General features: G+C 38.8%; 1 protein-coding gene across 2 annotated transcripts; it reads left to right on the forward strand.

The window, feature by feature from the left end:
* Positions 1–10252: 10252 nt before the first annotated feature.
* mrps16 (mitochondrial ribosomal protein S16) lies at positions 10253–17894 on the forward strand. Of its 2 annotated transcripts, none has more exons than XM_062544360.1 (4): positions 10253–10378; positions 10625–10681; positions 13339–13599; positions 17001–17894. In XM_062544360.1, exons 2-4 carry the CDS (start codon positions 10669–10671, stop codon positions 17138–17140), a joined length of 414 nt encoding a protein of 137 aa, XP_062400344.1. In that variant the 5' UTR covers positions 10253–10378; positions 10625–10668; the 3' UTR covers positions 17141–17894. The 2 variants fall into 2 exon arrangements, with proteins under 2 accessions (XP_062400344.1, XP_062400345.1); XM_062544361.1 differs by having other exon boundaries at positions 10268–10445.
* Positions 17895–22695: the final 4801 nt, after the last annotated feature.

The following is a 22695-nucleotide window of genomic DNA, read 5'->3' on the forward strand; positions in this document are numbered from 1 at the left end:
ACTATTCTTGCCCAAATTACGTTGTCATTTTTAATATAAGCATACTACGTTAAATGCTCAACGTGTAATTTGTGCACTGTGAGAATTACTGAGCCAGGCATGCCTATTTCATTACAGCGCATAGGTTACAATCAATCACACAATCACAAGGCCAGAAAACAAGCCGATGGAGAACCAAAACAGTCGCGCTTCAAACCAAAACCACATCTGGAGCTCCTTACGCATAAGGTGATAATTTTTCAAGACAGGAGAAAGTCGAAAAATCAAAAGTGTGGTCGCACCGAAACATAGGCTATAAGGAGGGAATTAAAATAAACAGTTATAAAATGAGCGACACTGTCGCAACGTGGCATGTCGTGCAAGGATCAAGTTAGAAGCGGACACTTCAAGTAAAACGTGCAGGCGTAAAAATATCACAGGTCTTAGCTCATAAAAACAGCCTAAAAAACAATCCATCAATCATCCAAGTGGACGTCATCATTAATTCCTTTTAATTGTTTTTTTTCTTTCTTTTTTTTAAACTACAATTAATATCATAGTGACAAGAGACCCCCAGTGGACAATGATTACATATCATCTCATTTATACTTTTCATATTTCCTGATTTGTTGTTGTTTGTCATAATCATCCCTGTGAAAAAAAATCTACTTTTACAGATTGCATTGATGTAAACAAATGGACACATACACACACACACACACACACACACACACACACACACACACGCACATTGTTTGCAAAAGACACTGCTTTTGTTGGTGAAAATGCCATAGTGACTGATACCACAGCCCCAGAGGCACAGGGCTTTGATAGACCACAAAGTGCTCAAAGGTACGCGCTAGCTCTTAACCCCTTTATGTCTGATTTAAGCAGGCTACACACTTGTGCTTTCCTCCAAACTTCTAAAGCACTCCTTCTCTCTTCAGATGCTGCCTGAAATCTTATCTTGATCGGAGGCTCCTTCTTCAAACACTTCCCTACATAGCCTCCCAATATTTGTGACATGGCAATTACCAAGGTCCTATCCTGCTCTTAGGTGAATGCAATCATTTCTCTGCAAAGCAGCCTATCTGGTTTTTGAATCAAAGTGGTGTCTTTCTGATGTTTTGCCGTTCATGTTTGAGTACACAAAAGACACATTATTATAATGGGGGACTAAAGAGAGATTAAATGCAGATCTTTTTCAATCGTGGAGAAAAAAGAGGGATTAAAATGAATCTTTTTTTCAATCCATTGTAGCAGACATACTGTCTGAAGCAGTTTGCAGGAATTAATGCGTGACAAATTATTATGTTTTCTTTCCTACTTTCACACAACATATTTCCAGTTAAATTAATACAAATGTGTAGATGTGCACACATCAGAAATATACACATGTGTTTGCATGCACACACAAACACACACCCACACACACACACACACAGACACAGACACACACACACACACACGCACAATCTCTCTCTCTCTCACTATCAAAAACTTCCTCCTTAGTTTTACTGTTTGTACGCCCCATTGAGTACCACAACAAGTAACACACTGACACAACATTCAAAGCACTTGAACTGCTGTTCAGTACATTGTGGACATACAGTGAGAGGAAAGCCAACTCACAAGCCTTTTCACAGTTAAATAAGGGCATTATGGTTCGACTTCTGAGGAGAAGAGAAGGAGTGGACTGCACACACACACACACACGCGCACACACACACACACACACACACACACACACACACACACACACACACACACACACACACACACAGAGACACACACGTCCATGTTGGCGCTCACGATTGAACCTTGTTAGCTCGCAGAAACCCTGCGTTCTTTACATCTGCAGGGAATTATCTCAATGTGTTATTGGTTCCTTCTGGCAATTATTTGATCAGGAAAGTGAGCGTGTGTGTGAGTGTGAGCATGAACACGAGCATATATAAAATGTCTTGTTAGAGGAGAGGGTTGCTGCTTACTTTACCTTACGCTCACATTAATCACGAACAGTGCGATGGCGAGATACGGATCTCCGGGGTGGTGTGAGGCGCGAGGAGCATGCAGCTCCATTTTGCTCACATATGGAGACGCACAGGTATCTGCTGGCTCAAGAATGTGTGGAGGAGTAGCTCTGCCACTGACGTTCTCCATCTGCAGTTTGGTGTCCATCACAAGCGACAGGTAGCATGGCAGGACCTGGGGTAAGGGTGGAGGGGGGGTATTGGGTTAATTGGGTTGTAAGCTTGAACAATGAATTTACAATCAAGTGTGTTCATTAAACAAATTATTTTGTGTTGGATCCCCATGTCATACCATAGCAAATAATAGACTTTTAATAGTCTTTTAACGTAATAATATTGGTATTAGCAATAATTTTTGGTATTGTTTAAGATGATATTTTCTATTTTCCTTCAAATCCAAAGTAAAGCACTGAATTGATGGATGTTCTAAGGACAAAAATATGTCCTGGGATGTGTAAACAGAAACATTATTTCAGCTTGGCTCAGCTTTATCCATTATAAAAGAACTCCTCCAAATAGATGGCCACTGACAATTATTTTGGACATAGAAAATCATAACGGAGACTGAGGAAGTTTGCAAAAATGTCTAATATAATTGTACTATTTCTTTGTTTACACAGCAAATGCTCTCCAGAGGTTAACCAATGAAGTGAAGTCTTCTTGGGCATTCAATTCAATTTAATTAATCTATAAAACACCATTCACAATAGTGCACAAAGCAAGCCCAAGGTTACAGTGGAAAGGACCAATTCCTCCGCAACATTTGAACACATCAGCACATCAACACATCTCGGTGTACATGCAGAAGGTTCTTATGAATAGAATTAGCAGATGATAATGATCAAACCGTTTAAGCAGAGACATGAGTAATGAGGATAGAAATCCAAATATGAATGTATATAATGTGTATATGTAACATACACTGTATGTGTATATGTTGAATGCACTTGTGTGGCGGTAATGGGCAGTAGGACGGTAGAGTAATACCTCACAAGTGAGAAGTGAGGAACATGAGAGAAGGGCATTATTAGGGCAAGGAAGCGCTCTTTTTAGTATAACTCGAAAACATGTTGACAGCATAGGTATGGGAACCTGGTCCTTTCCAAAGTGTACCTTTACTCTAACTAACAGAGAGGTCTATTAATATTAAATTGCAGGAGATGGCAAATGATAAAAACCAAGCATGGTATGATATCCAACAATCTAGCAAATAATAATCCAATACTGGCATGATATCATCTTAGCTAAACTGCTAATGCCAAATAACAAGCAGTTATTCTTAGTTCAAAAACTTCAAATGACAATGACTCACTACACGCTCAGATGTCAGGGTAGCAAAGATGTGTGTTCCCTATCTATAGTCTCCTTAGGGAGGACATACACAGTCTTCATCAGTAAGGAGGGTGTGTCTTTATGAAGATTAACGACTATGGAGAAGGAATGTTGCTTAAACGACAAACGTCATTATTCACATTTTCTAAACTTTCAGCACAAAGACATACAACTGCTTAGACGAGGGCTGTAATGAGTTCAACGCACAGGCAATACTAAGGTCAATGAGAATGTATACTCTCTAACTTATAGAACAACAAGGACAGGCAGGTCTCATCCCTGCCAAGAGAACCCCTTATCACCTAACACCAGACCTCACCTGTTCTCTTCACTTAAATGGGGGAAAAGGGGGGAAAGAGACAAACACACCGAGTCTATTGAAACTGCGAGATCCAGATAAACCCTGCTGCTCTGCTCTGTGTGCTTAAAGATGCCTCCGGGGCTGTGGACTTTGAGGAGGTCATGTCTGCCCTTCCAATCTGGCACAGACAAAAAGAGCGACGGGGTCGACATTTCCTTTAGAATGCCATCTGAATGGAGCTCGACAGTATAGAAAACACAAAGAGTGTAATAATAATAAACGGTTTGCCGCACACACTTCCAAGGAGTGAAAACTATATCTCAACAAAACTTCTCGACAGGTTTCATTATCTGATTTTCCACAGATGGCCTGACAATTTCACCAATCCTGAAATGTGATGCCTGCATCTCTCATCAGTCTCATGTATGAAACTCATACTTGTCACAATATGGCGTAGAGCGCTCGACCACCTATGAGGCAACACTCGCATAATAATTTAAAGACAAAAGTTTATCAATCCAATTTCTGAGACTGTTAAGGGTTTAATTCAGACATGTACATGTGTGACTGAGAGATACTGACCTCTGCCCCCCTCAACTAAATTACACAACATTAAAGTGCTATTTCATTATCCCCATTTCATAGCCGTCTTCGATTAATGCCGGCCCTCAATGTCTCTGTGATTTCACACCCATGTCTGGTTCTATTCAGAGTGAGTTCATGAAAGTTACATTACCTCGGAAAAATATGACTACGGATCAGAGCGAGTGTATTTCTTCATTTCAACGTGGGCACGAATATTTCACTGCTATGTCTGTGACGAATCAAAGTGGGGAATCATGAAATCCCATCTTACCCATTTTTATTTTTTTTTCAGTTTAGCTAATCACATATCCAGCTCCTTCCGTCTGAATATTAATCTTTAATGTTTTATGATTTAAAGTGAAGGACATTAGCTGCCTGATTATAATGCAACAGGAACCTCATTAATTGCAAGTTATATAAAGTATGCTGCTTCTGTTTCAGTAAATATTTTTCTTATTTCACTATATAATCTTTACTTATCCTCTAAAATGAGAAGCCGAATCTCTCATTCACCTACCGGTATGTTTTTTTTTTTTTTTTTTTTCACAAAGCAAGGACAGATTTGAAGAGGACTTGGCAGCCTTTCTAAAAATAAGCAATTATTCTGGCTGGCACAGCAAGAGAAATGTAATTTATATCAAAATCCATTGACCTGAATTAAAGGCCTGCTGGGTTTCTAATTACAACTTTGAAATCCCTGGGGAGCCTTGAAAGGTATTTGACTTGAATTAATAAATATTATATGAAATCTGTACAGGAGAAACCATGTGCTTTATGGGGGTTAAAGAAACTTATCAAATCATCTAAGAATATCCCATCAGAATGGACCAAGCTGTGAAAAATATAGGCTATATAGTTTTCGCAAGAGATGCTTTCCAGAGGTGAAAAAGGTTTCTGGCCCCTCTGATAGAGGACACTGCTATGAAATCCTTCAACAGTGTTCCACAAATTAAAAACGAACAAAAAAATTATACATTTCAAAGTCATACCTTAAAGTACTACACTGTGACAACAACCCAAAACTCTTGACAGCGGAGTTATATTGGTGGCCATAACACATGAACAGAACGATGTCTGATTGGTACACTATCTACTCATCTTCCTTTCTTTCTCCCTCCCGTCTGCTATGAAACATAAAATCTTATCAAAAGCAACTTATCAATGTGAAAAGATTCTACTAACCAACTTGTTATGACCATAGAGTTGGTAGTATGGTATTGTGTAGTCTTATCACTTATGAACATTATTGAGAAGCAGATGCTCTCCTCAGCAGGAGAAGGGAATCCTTTCATTGCCTTGCAGTTTGACACAGCAACACGTGAGGGGGGGGGGGGGTCATGATCCAGATACGAGGTCACAGTGAATTACGAATTGCCCTTAAACACAGAGGGGAGCGTGACTCTTATCTTTAACAGGCTGTGACTATCCTGACCCAGGCTCTGCAAGGCCTGGCCATGGCTGCCCCATCTCCTGCCCAGCGAGCGAACGCACACACAGGCCAAAGACCTTGCTCAGAGTCAGACCCTCTGAAACAGTGCCTCACAGTCACATTACGCACCCTTTTACACTTTTACAAGGCACCAGAGCATGTCTTTCACTGGCCACCTCCAGGACAGGCTTTAATTTCGCCAACCACAAAGGGCGCGTATGTCTATTCATGTCTCTTTCACTGATTACGCTCTTCAGGGAAGTAGCTGGAGAATCCAAGACACTGATTACATGTACTAATATACACTGACGGAAATGCGCCCACACCAATATGTATATGCCTGAACCAACGGGCAGAATAATATTATGCACATATTTATATAACATACTCGGCCAGTGAAGCAAGATTCGAATCCTGATTTGAATGAGTGAGTTCTGATGCAGTCATGTTTAGGAGGTCTGTCTATGTGTTTTCAAAAGACCATAAGAATGAAAATTCATTTTGGGAATTTCTTCACTTGCCACAAGCCAGGCGACCTCCTCTTGTGACATCTCACTCTAAGACATGTGATGGGCTGCCTGTGTTCTGCTTTAATCAATTAAGACATTTTTGCTAAAACGAGTGCTGTGTTTGAATGGGGATAAAAGCTGCTGGCCTCACATTGGTTCTCATTAGTGCCACTTAATCGATCGTGAGAGTCATTCCATGACAAGAAATGGATCACTTGATCCCAGACACTCAGCTCATGACACGATGTAGCCTCAAACGGTAAAATGGCTTTATCTGTGTATTTAAGTCTTACTCACTGATTGTTGTATTTGCGGTATGTTGAATTTTTTAACATTAATTATCAGAAGTACATTACAATCGAGAGAAAGTGTAGCTAAAGAAAGATTTTTGTTTCCCTACAGTTTAAGTTAAAATGTACTAATATCAACTAACCAGCACGTCACCATCACTTACTGCAACCATTATGACCAACCAGAGCAGCTGGAACGACAGATGTAACATAAAATCTTTTGCAGTTTTTGTATGTGTCATCTTGCCTCAACTTACATTTTTTAGTGCTGTATTTACAAATTGACTGACTTAAGCCTAAAACGAGTTTAACTGGTTGATATTGCATTTGTATATCTGACATGTTTAATGTTTAATTGGACCATCATCACACAGGATTGCTCACAAAATGGTATGACAATTCCATACTGCATGAGACAAAATCCTTTTCTTGGAACATCCTCTGAAGTCCAACTGAATTAAGGTGTGAACTCGGTCAAAAACTGCATCCAGTACCCATCTACTCCAGCCCATCACACAGATGATGACATGGAGGTTTCACTGGAGATGTGGAACACAAATATTAGACAGACAAATAATCAAATTGTGGGTGGGTGAGAAACAGCTGTGGCCAGAGCTGGTTATCACATTAGAGATGGACGTCATGGGAGAGGACGAATTTTTTGGGGGGGGGGCTTCACCCTGTTATCTGGGTCAATTGTCTTTCTTTTTGTTTGTGTGTGTGCGTTTTTCTTAAGTAATCCGACACATTAAATGGATATTTGGTACAGAAATGGCACATAAAACATTTCCCCTTCTAAACACGCTGTGAAATGAAACACTAGCTTCAGTCTGAAGCTTATTCACGTTTTCACGCCACATCTCATGTCTCTGTGTGGGCAGTGGCTGGCATATGGCATCCATGCCCAAAACACCAGTCAGACAACAGGTGAGTCTGCTCCACCCACTACACCCAGATATTCACATACAGTACCATGCCTTTATGGATAGGCTCAACATAGGTTTACCTCCTCAATAGTTTAAGTAACGTTTATTGCAGTCATATGTAAAAAAATAAAATAAAAAAAATTCTACCTATGGCGAACATTTAGGTAGCCTATGGACAGTATATTAATAGACGCGGGTAAAGAAGGCCTACGTGTAATTTCATTAAAGGGACACTTCACCGATTAGCATTAAGCTTTGTATCTTTAGAAAACCAGTCATGTTTTTGAATGGTCATGCATCATTTCCAACAGTTTGCCTTGAGATGGGAGAAAAACAGATTTCAATGTTGGACTTCCTGCTTTCAATGATGTAAAAATCATCATTTTACATCATTGAAAGCAGGAAGTCCTATTCATGGGTTTCATTGAAATCCGTATTTCTCCCATCTCAAGGCAAACTGAGGGAATGATGCCTTTATGGATAGGCTCAACATAGGTTTACCTCCTCAATAGTTTATGTAACGTTTATTGCAGTCATATGTAAAAAATAAAAACAAAAAAAATTCTACCTATGGCGAACATTTAGGTAGCCTATGTACAGTATATTAATAGATGCGGGTAAAGAAGGCCTACGTGTAATTTAAGGACACTTCACCGATTAGCATTAAGCTTTGTATCTTTAGAAAACCAGTCATGTTTTTGAATGGTCGTGCATCATTCCCTCAGTTTGCCTTGAGATGGGAGAAATACGGATTTCAATGTTGAACTTCCTGCTTTCAATGATGTAAAAATCAGCATTTTACATCATTGAAAGCAGGAAGTCCTATTCATGGGTTTCATTGAAATCCGTATTTCTCCCATCTCAAGGCAAACTGAGGGAATGATGCTCGACCATTCAAAAACATGACTGGTCTTCTAAAGATACAAAGCTTAATGCTAATCTTTGAAGTGTCTCTTTAACATATTTTCAGAGGGTGTACGTTAAAGTCATGTTGAAGAGCTGACGTCAGCACAGACGGACATCATCTGATGAGGGCCTGCTCTTGACATGGGGAATTTGCTCTTCTCTGGTGCATGATCTGGTGATCTGGGCATCACTAACTGGCTGTCACAGACAATTACGGCCTGCACAACGTGCAACGCTGTCTGGAGGGCCATGGGGCCTTCACGAGAACACGAGCATCCGACGGAATCAATGAGGGTTTTTCAGTTGATTGTGCACCACGGATTCACCATGTAAGATGCATTTGGTGTGCTGTGCCACTGTATGAAGTGTCTATTCATTTTTGCCAGGTCGCTACCGTGGTGGTCAGGGAGGCACTGACGTGTTTTCACCCTCTGGAGAGCATTGCATGTCAGGCCATGACTGTTGAGAGATCACGGAAGGAAGTTTGGGGTTCATGGTTTACATGAAGGAATTCCTTCAGTTTGAGGATATGACAGTTAAGGTTCTGATGAGACAATATTTAGTGAGCAATAGTGTAAATACACACATGCATAGATACATACACATGTCGTGTTTAATCTAAATTCATATGACTGCAGATCAAATGATCAATTATACATTTGGCTTTCCACTCCACTATTGGTTCACACTGTATAGGCCTATTGGTCTGACTCACACTGACAAAAATATGTCACTAAATATTTCACCCTTATTCAAGGGGAAAATAGACTATAAACAATTATGCATAGCACTATCCAGAATTGATTTGGATTAGATGGTCAATGGTAATTTTACAATCCATAGGCTGTTGCTACCTTTACAAAAGCATTTTGATCACAATTTTTCTGGGCCAAATACAGGTGATGATGTATGAAATGCACGTAAAAGGTTCGCATATGTTACAATTGTATGACCGCCTCTCATTACCAGTTCATGACACTGTTTCATAATTGCACATAATATAAAATGACTAGGATAGGATAGGATGGATAGGATGTTAGACACTACAACTCCACAGCCCATGCACATGGTCTGTGTTTCAAAGGTGACATTTATTATGCCAAGCATCATTAGCATGGTATTTCAGCATCCCAAATACTTCCAGTTGATCTTGAAAATCAGCACAACAGTGACATAGCAATATGCATTATCATATAGGGTTATGGGTTGAATATAAATATATTTAACAGTTAACAGTACGTTTAGTAGGTAGGCCTACCTTGTTTACAGCTAATGATGGGTCTCTAAGTAGGCTAGATCCACATTCACCTGAAGAGGATGTTTGGGGCTAGGTTAGGCCTACTGCCTACAGACCGTAGACGTGATCTCCTAAAAACAGATCTGTTTTCCTGTTGTTTCCTACGCCTGCCGTTTGAACACTGTCTAAGCGAGATAAGGTGGATTCTCATCTTCCAAGGCCTTGAAATAACACCGTATGTCATGAAACGGACAAACTCCCGTGAAGTTTTGGTGTCAGGTGTGTAAAACGTGAGTGCCACCTGGTGGACGGTGGATATATGTGCTCTAAGGGCCTTGCCAGACTTTTAATCATTATCGTTGAGGGTGAAAGCCTACTTCTACATTGCAAAATGTTTACTTGAGCCTAGACTAGCCTCTAAATGTGTGCTTCTCATAAAAAAATGAGTGAAGGTTAGGCTACAGATCCCACCTGAACAGGCAAGAAAGACTTGATGTAATCAAGTCAACAAAACAAGTAAAAACTTCGACGCGGGCACACGTTTTGCTATTTGTTTTCTCTCCTAAAATTAAAATATATCTAGTATAAAAGATCCTAATGTAACCGATGGTTTCTAGCTCTGCGATTTTACAGTTACACCTACACTCCTGGTAGGTAGATGGCGATACTATGCTATTTTGTTGCTTTCTTCACACACGAACATTCCTACGTCATCAACATTCGACATTTCCATCCATGCTTATGAATGTGACATTGGTCTAGTGGGGAATCTTGAATGTTTACCACTTGTATCTGGATTTATCGATTCTGACTACCAGCAGCTAACACAGCGTTGAGTCACTTTAACACGGGTATTCTATTTAACTTTCATAATACATTATTTAATGATCCAGGAAGCTGCATTAATTGCCATTTCAGGTAACGGTGCAAGCTAAGCTGCTAACTAACTGTTTTGAAATTCGGTAACCCTTCCTATCACAGGGTTAAATGACAGCGCTATCTTCATGGATACTTTCATGGATAGTGTAAAATGTAATTGTCAATCGTTGGGAACTGAAACCTATTTGTATAAGATAATGTGCTATTGTCTTCTTTAGATCTCTACCTAGCTTCTTGGATGAGGACGTGAGGAGTGACCATCATGGTTCATCTCAGTAAGTGTTGTTCAGTAAATGCATCAACATATTAGTTGCATCTTTAGAAGAAGTTGTACAAAACATGCACGTATCTCTTAATCTGCCCACAAACCTCACTGAGGATATGAAGTTCCTCACTGGGAGATGAATATCTGGAAACAAGAATATCCAAACCAGAATACTATTTGCTAAATAATTTACACTTACTTACACACACACATGTGATTTTTCATTTCTTATGATTGAGATCAACATTCAGATGAACCCAGTAGCAAAGCATCAGAAACACATTAACTATAATGCTCGCGTTTTCATATCTAATAGTAAAATAAGAATCTATTTAACCCCTCACCTGCCAAGCAGACCACACTCAACGTTTTAGGCACTAGTGGAGAAACATGACATTTTAAACCCTTTAATCTCAAATGTACCTAGGTTCTATGTTTCTGTTGGTGTCAAGTGATAAAGCATAAGGCGCTCTACAACGTGCGTCAGGTTTGTGAAACCTTGATGTGGACCTGCTGTACCACTCCTGAGGCTAGACAGCCTATTCAGAGTATATGGGCCTAAACCTCAAATGTAAAATATATATATATATATTTCCTGTGCTAATTAGTCTTTGGTATGCATACTAAATGTACACATAATGGATACAAACATAAATGAACAGTATAGATCAGATATACTGGCAAAAATCTGGGACTATCCATGAGTGTGGAAATCCACATCACATTTATCCGCATCAAATCTACAAAAATGACATTAGATTAATAATATGAAGCCTTTTTTTAAATGTATTTTCTACAGTATAAACTAAGTGATGCACAGAAGGTAATTGTAGAAAGACAGTAATAGTTGAGTAGGTCAGAATGGAAAAGCTTAAGGGTCATTCCACCTCAATTCAACGGATTTTAGAGAAAATTTCTGCTTGACCATCTCAGATTTGCTTCAAACTTTTACCATCTAAAGAGTAACCATTTAAACTAACTTGGGCAAAATATTAGATTGGTATACCTAATACATCCAGAGAAAACATTTTTTGAACATGGTACCCCCCTTCTGATTTTTGGCACATTGGCGCCCTCATCTAAATCTGCAGCAAAGTTCAGATGTCATTATCTCAAAAAGTTTTCAAGCTAAAGACTTCAAATTTTCTGTGAATAATGATTGCTACGTATAGATTCCACATATTCATTCGTAAGCCGTATGTGTTGACACTGACTGTGTTTCAATCTTGTGAAATCAGAAGAAAAATTGCAGATTTTTTTCACATCCCCACATTGGGTGCCCCATTACACAATTTATAAACAAAATGTTTGGCAAATGGTTATGTCTCTCTACAGAAGTGTTTAAGCGGTTATTGAAAAAGTAATTAAGAGGTGTCTATATTGCTTTTTTGTTGGAAGTATTGTAACACAAAACTGAAAAATAATCAATTTGGATGATATTGTATCTCCCCATTACAGAGGTATGACAAGCTATACCAATGAATTCAACACATCTCCAGAAAGAGCATGGAATGGGCTTTCAGACTGTGAAATTTCAAGATGGTATTATGGCTATGGTTATTGAAATGTTATTTTTGAAATATTGGTCTACTATAACAGCACATTGCTGATATCACTAAATAGTGACATCTAGTGGCATTAAATAGTGGCAGCAGCAATTCATTTAGGAAATACAGGAAATATTGTATTAGTTCATCACCCAGCAAGTAAATGAACAAATAAATGTTTAACAGAATAAGACATAGACATCTGATACTTAGGAATAAGAAAAGGATAATGAAATCATGAAATAATAGCACAAAAAACAACGCTAATTGTTGTAATAGACCAATATTTTAAAAATAACATTTAAATAACTGCAGCCATAATACCATCTTGAAATTTCACAGTCTGAAAGCCCATTTCATACTCTTTCTGGAGATGTGTTGAATTCATTGGTATAGCTTGTCATACCTCTGTAATGGGGAGATACAATATCATCCAAATTGATTATTTTTCAGTTTTGTGTTACAATACTTCCAACAAAAAAGCATATAGACACCTCTTAATTACTTTTTCAAAGACAGCTTAAACACTTCTGTAGAGAGACATAACCATTTGCCAAACATTTTGTTTATAAATTGTGTAATGGTGCACCCAATGTGGGGGTTTGAAAAAAATCGGCAATTTTTCTTCTGATTTCACAAGATTGAAACACAGTCAGTATCAACACATACGGCCTAGGAATGAATATGTGGGACCTATAGGTAGCAATCATTATTCACAGAAAATTTGAAGTCTTTAGCTTGAAAACTTTTTGAGATAATGACATCTGAACTTTGCTGCAGATTTAGATGAGGGCGCCAATGTGCCAAAAATCAGAAGGGGGGTACCATGTTCAAAAATGTTTTTCTCTGGATGTATTAGGTATACCAATCTAATATTTTGGCTAAGTTAGTTTAAATGGTTACTCTTTAGGTGGTGAAATTTTGAAGGAAATCTGAGATGGTCAAGCAGAAGGCATTTGTTGAATTGAGGTGGAATGACCCTTAAAAAAGAAAAGCTTAAACTTGTAAGCCACATTTACAAATCATCTTATTTGTGTCTCTCTGATGTCTTGGTGTGATACTCGTGTTCGCATGTTATGAGAGAGCAATTCTGAACCCATATTTGCTTGTCACTTCACAGCATCCTTACTGTTGAAGAAGTATCATGGAGGATTTGTGGTCATCAGACTGTCTCTGGGTGGAGCAACCAACCGGCCGTTTTACCGTATTGTGGCCGCATACAACAAGAGAGCTCGAGACAGCAAATACATAGAGCAGCTTGGATCATACGATCCTCTGCCCAACATTCACAATGAGAAGTTGGTCGCTTTCAATTATGACCGGATTAAGTACTGGATTGGATGTGGGGCCCATCCAACCAAGCCTGTTGCCAAACTTTTAGGTGGGTACATGATGAATCATAATACTGTACTATTCCTATCACATTGTCATAAAGATAGTTATTTTTTTAGTTTTGTTTGATGGGTTGATTGTCATTGAGGTTTTATTGTTCCCTTTTACTCCCCACTTCTTAAGTGTATTCATGCTATCAGACGCTATCTTTATTGCCTCACATATTGTCTGTTTATCTTGTGACGCATCCTGACTCCACCACCACAAAGACAAATGATTTTGCATGATGTGTGACTTGGGAGGGAATCACAAAACCTCAGACTTCATTGTAAATTCAGATTCTTGAGAATAACACAGGACAGTAATAATTCATATAAATTTGCCCACTCCATCCATTTTACAACTCCTCCCCTTAGAATTATAAGGTTATTTCTGATATTTTGTCAAAATTTAGTTATTGACATATTCTTATTCTGTGACACCTTAAAGGGTTATTCCACCATTTTTGGAATTAAGATCATTTTCCACCTCCCCTCGAGCAAAACAATTGATATTTACCTTTTTCGCGTTCATCCAGCCATTCTGTGTGTCTGGCAATACAACTTTTAGCTTCAGCCTAGCATACTGTAGATCATTGAATCGGATTAGACCATTAGCATCTCGCCTGCTAGCATGACCAAGATTTCCGGTAATTTTCCCATTTAAAAGTTAGAAAGTGCAATAAGACAAACTGAAAATGAAACCTGGCGATTATCTAGGCTGATTTGACATGGAACTACACTCTCATTTTGGCGTAAGTAATAAGGAACGTTGCCAACATACTACAGGTGCAGTGATATCACGCACTACTACTGCTTGTTATATGGGGACTATTTTCAGGTGCAGGTCTTATACATATACCTGTTGGAGCCTCTCTGCTCTGGTCACCCGACTTTATTTGAAACAGCACATTTTATTCTTATACATATACCTTTCGGAGCCTCTCTGTCACCCGACTTTATTTGAATCAACACATTTTATTCTTCTATACCTGTGTGTGTCTGTATGTCATTTGTCTGCTTCTGCCACGTATGGGGAGCAATATCGCAAGAGACAAAGCAAACAACATGAAAATGGAAAACACCATATAATCATAAACAAAATACAGTAAAATACCTTGCAGATTAGTCGTGCTGTCTACCCCTTTGACTTTGACTTTCAGAATGGCAGCATTATTGACTGACTTCTCTTATTGCATAGGGAAATATGCCAATTAACCAAATATACAAATACAATACCTTGTAGAGCAGCCGCACTATCTGTGGTCTTTGACTTTCAAAGGATGTCAGAATGCTTACATTATTCTGACTTCTCTATGTGTGGAGGAAGTATCATATAACCATGAATATAAAATACAAGTGTGTGTGTCTGTGCCAGGCCGGGGGACGGGAGACAGAGCCAACAATGCGCGTCTGTGTGTCGGGCCGCCAGCTCTAGGAGCAGGATCTATTACGAGAGACAAAGCAAAACAAATGTGTGAGCACATTAGCCTGGCTAGCGCCTACCACTTCTCAAATGAGACGTGGTCTGGCAACCAGACGTTCATTTTCTCGTATTTGAAAAAAAGCCCAGATCCGTTCATTGGGCGCATAGCTCATCATGGTCTTGCTTTCTCCCCTGTTCTGTGATTGGTCGCCAACATGCAACATCAGGCGAAAATTTGGGTGTTAGTTTCCAGACTGCGTTAGCTGCGTGATTGAAATCACCGTGCAAGGCAGGATGGGAACACCCAGGCTATGAGCACATTGCAATTACGCAAAAATCTAGTGTTTCAGTAGTCAGTATCTTTGAAATCGGACTTGCTGCATTGCTACCATATGTACACCAATGAACATCTTCAGCCACAGTTTTGAAATTAGTTATGACTCATTTTAATAGCTCAAGAACTGCTAGCTCTTGAATTGCTCGATGAGAATGAAACCAGCTAATTAGCTAACAGCTAATAACTGACATAAAGCATGCCAAACTCTTAGTATGGTGAAGGGTATAGTGTTGATGTGGGGTTATTTTAATTCCAAAGGCCAAGGGGACTTTATCAGGGTGCATAGTGTCCTGGATCCATGAAATAACTGGCCTTTAAAAATAAAAATAAATATCCTCAATGGGAATTTAACATGGGCGTTCCAATACTTATGACCCCTGTATTTTAAGGAAAACATTTATTTATTTACAATACATTATTCATTCACAAAGAAAATTGATGTCCTTAAAGGTTGAATATTTCCTCATGGTTTCATTTAAGGCATTAAGATCAATTTCCAAAAGATGATTTTATATTTAACTTTAAGCATGTGTTCCAATACTTTTGGAGGGCACTGTATGTTATAGACTCTAGGTACAAACATGCAGTGTCTTTATGACTGCTGCCAGCCAACTTTGCATTGTTGCATGCTGTGTAATTTTAAGTGGGTAAATCCCTAGCCTACAGCACAAGGAAGTTTAACGCCTCTCCTGTGATTAATGAGTGATTAATGACACCTTTTTTCTGTGCTATGACGAGCTTCGAGTAAATCCCTATTGGTTTCCCCTTATTTGTTTCCCCTTCATATTTGGCATAAAAGCTTTAAACTTCACAGTTTTTTCATATTAAACTATGTTACTCCCTTAATTAAGACGAGTTGATACATACCTCTCACTGGCTCTGGTGCGCGGCGCAGCTTTGATAGCATTTAGCTAGCCCAATGCATTCATTAGGATCCAAACAGAGATGAAGTTAGAAGCGACCAAACACCTCCATGTTTTCCCTATTAAAATACAGTTACACGAGTAGTCACACGACCAAGTATGGTGAGACAAAATAAAACGTGGACTGAATTGCAACATCAATGGTTTCAGCTCATTTTTCTTTTTTGTTAGGAAATTAACTTTTCCACGTTTCCATGTTGGCTTTTCCTCAGACTTACAGATATTTACAGCCATGTAGTGCCAATTCAAATGAGTCATCTAGTTTGACATGTTGCTTGAACATTCCAGATCACTATTGAGCGATGTTGGCATACTGCTATCTACTTGCTTTTGTCCATTGTTATAATTTTCACGGGAAAACTATTGTGCTCAATATACTCCACCCCAGTTGATATGTCTGTATAGGAATCATATTTGTTAATATCAAGTATGTTACAAAAATGTTGGTACAAAAAGTTTGGTACAAAAAAAAAATCCTGCTGGTAATCACTGTTAATGATTGCGTTTGGCACACAACGGCACGTACTACTCACAATTCTGAAACTGTTCTGTACGAATATGTGTACTGTTACACTAGTTAGATGTATATGTGAACAGTTTTGCCAATTTTCATTTGTCTGAAGAATGGCTTTGTTCTCAGTAGTCCTTCTTCACCCAAGTCAATAAACCCATCAGCAATAATTTCATGCAGAATCTTAAATCACCTCTTCTCTGTCTGTTGTACAGGGCTGGCAGGGTTTTTCCCTCTCCACCCCATGACGGTGACTGAGGCGGAACGACGGAGGAAGAACGCTGAGCTAGAGGCGGCCGTCGCCACGGCCACAGAGAACGCTGAGGAGGCCAAGGAGCGTGAGCTGGACCAGTAGGCCACCAGCTGCTCTCCACACTGGCCAGGGGTCAGCACAGAGACTGAGTGTCCTGAGGGACACTCATTTAAGAAGATGGTGTCCCACTCTTCCTACACGCTAAGGTGTATATGGAGAGTAATTTGTCACCCAGCCACCATGGACCTTGTTTTTTGTTCCCCATCTTCAGTCCCGATTGAGCCCTTTTTGAAGAGATACCAGTATACTATAAGGAACTAATAAAGAATTGTTAAGAAATGCAAACACATCTACTGAGAGATGTTAAAATGCAAAGTCACAGGCTTTCCTAAAAACCCACACTTGACCGATTGAAGTATTGAAGTGCAGCTTTTAAATGGAGATGAATTGTAACAGTCCGTTAATCTCAAAGTTAGCTTTGTGTATATAAATCACTGTTTAAATATTTTGTCCGAGATCAGATACGGTTTCCAGGACAATAGGGTTACCCATCGTACGCCTGCCATGATAAAAGCTCACTAATCTGATCAGGAAATATGTAATGTCGTCAGAAATGGGTGCACGAGGAAATTCAGCAGAGAAGTGAAGGGAGGGAGATATGTACTGTAGGTGCAGTGAGAACAGATTTCCCTCTTCCTTGTTTATTGTCAGTGATTAAAAAGTAACAGACCTTAATCTATACTGGGTTTTTTTTTGTAAAGGCGTTTCTATATTTAAACATGGCGACATCCGGAAAATTACTCATGATACTGAATGCATCGGGACAAAACCGATTAAATAAAAATGTTTTCATCCATTTTTGTGATAAGTACTGTGATTTTATTGTCATTTACCTTTTCAATGTGTTTATATTATTTCCATAATGGTCTACAAATAGATTCACTGACAAACTCCTGTGCTGGCAAGTCAGGAGCTGTCCCTAAACTCAAGTCCTGAACCTCCTAATCCTAGGGCAGGAATCTGGATATATAGTTAGGCTCGTAAGTTTTATAAGTATATATATATCCTTTTTTGATCCCGTGAGGGAAACCATGCTAAAGTTGACTAAAAAGAGGAATATGAAATCATCTTTTGGGAAATTATCTTAATGCCTTATGTAAAAAATTAGGAAATATCCAACCTTTAAGGACACCAATTTTCTTTGTGAATGAATGGTGTCCAACCAATCAACAGGTTGCTTCTGGCACATGGAAAAGAAAGGTGAAAAATACACAGTAGCCTAGATAAATAATGGGAAAAATAACTGCAATTATAATTAACAACACTATATCTGGTCATTGTTACGGCCCTCTCCATTTCTGCCTGCCAATCTGTTTCTCGATCTTGCAGAGCAGAGCTACTGAACAGGAGCTTGTAGTTGCCTGACTGCGGCCAGGAGCTAAAGAGGTTGCCTGGCCAGGAGCTAATACAGAGGCTGCCTGCAGGAGCTATGACAGAGGCTGCCTGGCCAGGAGCTATGACGGAGGCTGCCTGGCTGGCCGGCACTCATTGTTCCCTCTCCTTCCCAACCTGTGTCACATTTGGGACAAAAAGAGCCAAGGTCAGTCAGATTACTCCAGACACTCACGTCACAACCATGTCATGCAATATTAGCCAAAGTGAAACAAATTAAGCATTTGAACCCTCTGCCTGGTATAAAAATTGAAGGCAAATACTATAGAAAGCTGTACTAAAAACAGTACTAAATAGATTAAAAAGAAAAATATTAAATAGCACTTTTAACCTGTTCTGTAAGGGAAAGTAAAGAGTGACTGTTTTAAATGTGTTTTCTTTTGGACTTGCCTGGCACTTGGCATCAGATGTTAAGTGTTCTGTGGACAAACACTTGGCATTATTGCGTATAACTAATGCAGATTTTTATCTTGTAATTACAACATATGAAAGTGACTTAGATAAGAGGTGATAACTTAAGCTACCATCAAAGTAAGTCTGATAACTTTTTAAGCCAGCATCATAGGTATCCCTAAACTGACTCAGAGCTGTAATAAAGCTGAAATGTTTAAAACATTTGCATAAAACGATCTATTACATGATCTTGTTCAAAGGCTAAGTGAGGAATTAACTGCCCTTAAATGTCGGCACCATTGTCATCTGGCTGAGTGCACTTTGTCTTGGGATGGTGTTTAGCTAAATAGAAACCATTGGGACAAACACAGTTGCATGCCATAATGTAAACCAAGTGCAGAGGTATCAGGCTCACACTGTATGTCCTTTGGACGTCTCCACACCCAATCACCCAATCTATACAGCATCTTTTAATTACAGTCAATTATCTCTCCTTGGTTTACTCACTCTCAGTTTTATGGTTTATTAGCTGTGCCTTGTGTTATTGTCATGGTAATCCTTGGTAGTTGTGACATGTGACGCAAAAGCAGTTGGCTCAACACCACCACGTTTTCCAGCCACACCCATTCTGATGAACACTGAGATTCACTATTGATTTACTGTAAAGGGTGTCAGTGGTAAGTTTATTTTTTGCTGGGTGTAGACTGTTCTGAAATGGGAAAGTATGCTGTTAAAACAAAGGTGTGGAGTCTTGTGTAAAAGTCAAGGGCCTCCACCACCACAGTTCAAGTGATCACCGTCACTTCTCCATGGGGTTTTTTTGTACAGAAAGAAGGGTATTTATAGTAGTGCAGTCAACAGAGACCGTCCAACTTGAACTGTTACACCCTCTTTGCTAGGTAGGGAAGCTGTATGATTAACAGAACTGCCATCACAAACCACTTGACTAAGGGTGCAAGGAGAGATTAAGGGCTTCCAAACACTAGATCATCCCACTCCTTTCCCACTAGCAGTTGACAGTTATTGACTCAAAAGAAAAGAAAGAAGGAAAAAATCTTCCTTTTTCATATACCTTATATAATTCAGAAAAAAACGGCTCCATCATAAGGCTCTGTTAATCATCATTAGTGTTGTCTGAGTGCATTTCATCCCAGTCATGACTATACATCTCCAAGCCCTGCCACCCTACATTGCCAGCAGTAGCTAAAGAAAACTCATTTTGGTGGGAGGGAACAGGGGAGGGGGGCAGTGAAAGAAAATACAGCTCCATGAAAATGCAGAAAATGCAACTCAAGTTCACGTTTACTGTCATGATATGACAATATAATATTCAATACAATTCAATAAATAAGCCTACAATCATGTACCGTACATTAAAGTTCAACAAAACAGTACGCATAAACGATGTGGTTCAAATACAGGTAATAAAAAAATCATCATTGCATGCATCATTGGTATACATTTAACTTAACAATCTGCTCTTGCCGTACTTTGCCATACTTACTGCAGCTATGACACAGCAGCATTGGTTATGGAGGGGAGAGGGCACGGGTCATCGATCTGTAGCAATCCTGTATACAGTGAAGACAAACAAGCCCAGCGGTGAAGTAGAACAAAAGGAAAGGGAGCAGTCCATGGAGGGCTGGTGTCTCCAAGAGCAACCCACCTCCTCAACTGATCAAGACTCTGCTGGTTTCCGGTAAGAGTGCACATGTAACTATGGCACCTGAGGAAGTTAAAATAATAATAGTAAAATTGACATACGACAAATGATGAACATACAACACATGGCGGACTGTCATTACTTAAAATAATACAAGTAGCTACAATCCATACTTCACAAGGGAGACATGTTTTTCAAAGAGAAGGTCCTTAAAGCCTTTATCAGCCATCCTGAGAAACCTCGCTTTTTTGTTATCTCTTTGTAGCGGGTAAAAGTTAGCAGCGGGTTTGATATTCGCTGGATATTCGTTTTTGAAAGACATTTTCTCATTCTGATTGCTGACATTTTCTCTTTCTGATTGCTGTAGTAGTTGCCAATGGTAGTCTGTTACTTACTACAGGTAAAGTTTTGCTGATATCTGACATTATGGTGAAACAGTACACATTTAAAGTTTTATAATAGGCACCAAAAATTTGCAAAAATACATTTTCTCATTCTGATTGCTGTAGTAGTTGCCATTGGTAGTCTGCTACTTACTACAGGTCAAGTTTTGCTGATATCTGACATTATGGTGAAACAGTACGCATTTAAATGTTTAAAATATGCACCAAAAATCAATAAATATATATTTACTCATTCTGATTGCTGTAGTAGTTGCCATTGGTAGTCTGCTACTTACTACAGGTCAAGTTTTGCTGATATCTGACATTATGGTGAAACAGTATGCATTTAAATGTTTAAAATTATCATCATAAATCAACAAAAAGCTATTTTCCCATTCTGATTGCTGTAGTAGTTGCCAGTGATAGTCTGCTACTTACTACAGGTCAAGTTTTGCTGATATCTGACATTATGGTGAAACAGTACACATTTAAAGTTTTATAATAGGCACCAAAAAATTGCAAAAATATATTTTCTCATTCTGATTGCTGTAGTAGTTGCCATTGGTAGTCTGCTACCTTCTACAGGTCAAGTTACAAAGGTGTAGGAGTGCAGCTGTTACATGCAACTGTGTTGGTACACACGTATTACTCTTGGATAGTAGTAGTAAGTAGCAGCCTACCATTGTCAAGTACTACTGCAATCAGAATGAGAAAATAGCTTTCTGTTGATTTTTGGTGCATATTTTAAACATTTAAATGCGTACTGTTTCACCATAATGTCAGATATCAGCAAAACTTTACCTGTAGTAAGTAGAAGGCTGCCATTGGCAACTACTACAGCAATCAGAATGAGAAAATAGCTTTTTGTTGATTTATGGTGAATATTTTAAACATTTAAATGCATACTGTGTCACTGTCACCACAATGGCAGGTATCAGCAAAACCTCACCTGTAGTAAGTAGCAGACTACCAATGGCAACTACTACAGCAATCAGAATGAGAACATATATATTTATTGATTTTTGGTGCATATTTTAAACATTTAAATGCATACTGTGTCACCACAATGGCAGGTATCAGCAAAACCTCACCTGTAGTAAGTAGCAGACTACCATTGGCAACTACTACAGCAATCAGAATGAGAAAATATATTTTTGCAAATTTTTGGTGCATATTTTAAACATTTAAATGCGTACTGTTTCACCATAATGTCAGATATCAGCAAAACTTGACCTGTAGTAAGTAGCAGACTACCAATGGTAACTACTATAGCAATCACAATGAGAAAATATATTTTTGCAAATTTTTGGTGCATATTTTAAACATTTAAATGCATACTGTTTCACCATAATGTCAGATATCAGCAAAACTTGACCTGTAGTAAGTAGCAGACTACCACTGGCAACTACTACAGCAATCACAATGAGAAAATATATTTTTGCAAATTTTTGGTGCATATTTTAAACATTTAAATGCGTACTGTTTCACCATAATGTCAGATATCAGCAAAACTTGACCTGTAGTAAGTAGCAGACTACCACTGGCAACTACTACAACAATCAGAATGGGAAAATAGCTTTTTGTTGATTTATGAGGATAATTTTAAACATTTAGATGCATACTGTTTCACCATAATGTCAGATATCAGCAAAACTTGACCTGTAGTAAGTAGCAGACTACCAATGGCAACTACTACAGCAATCACAATGAGAAAATATAACTTTGCAAATTTTTGGTGCATATTTTGAACATTTAAATGCGTACTG

The sequence above is a fragment of the Sardina pilchardus genome, chromosome 9 (genome assembly GCF_963854185.1).
Source record: "Sardina pilchardus chromosome 9, fSarPil1.1, whole genome shotgun sequence".
Lineage (NCBI taxonomy): Eukaryota > Metazoa > Chordata > Actinopteri > Clupeiformes > Clupeidae > Sardina > Sardina pilchardus.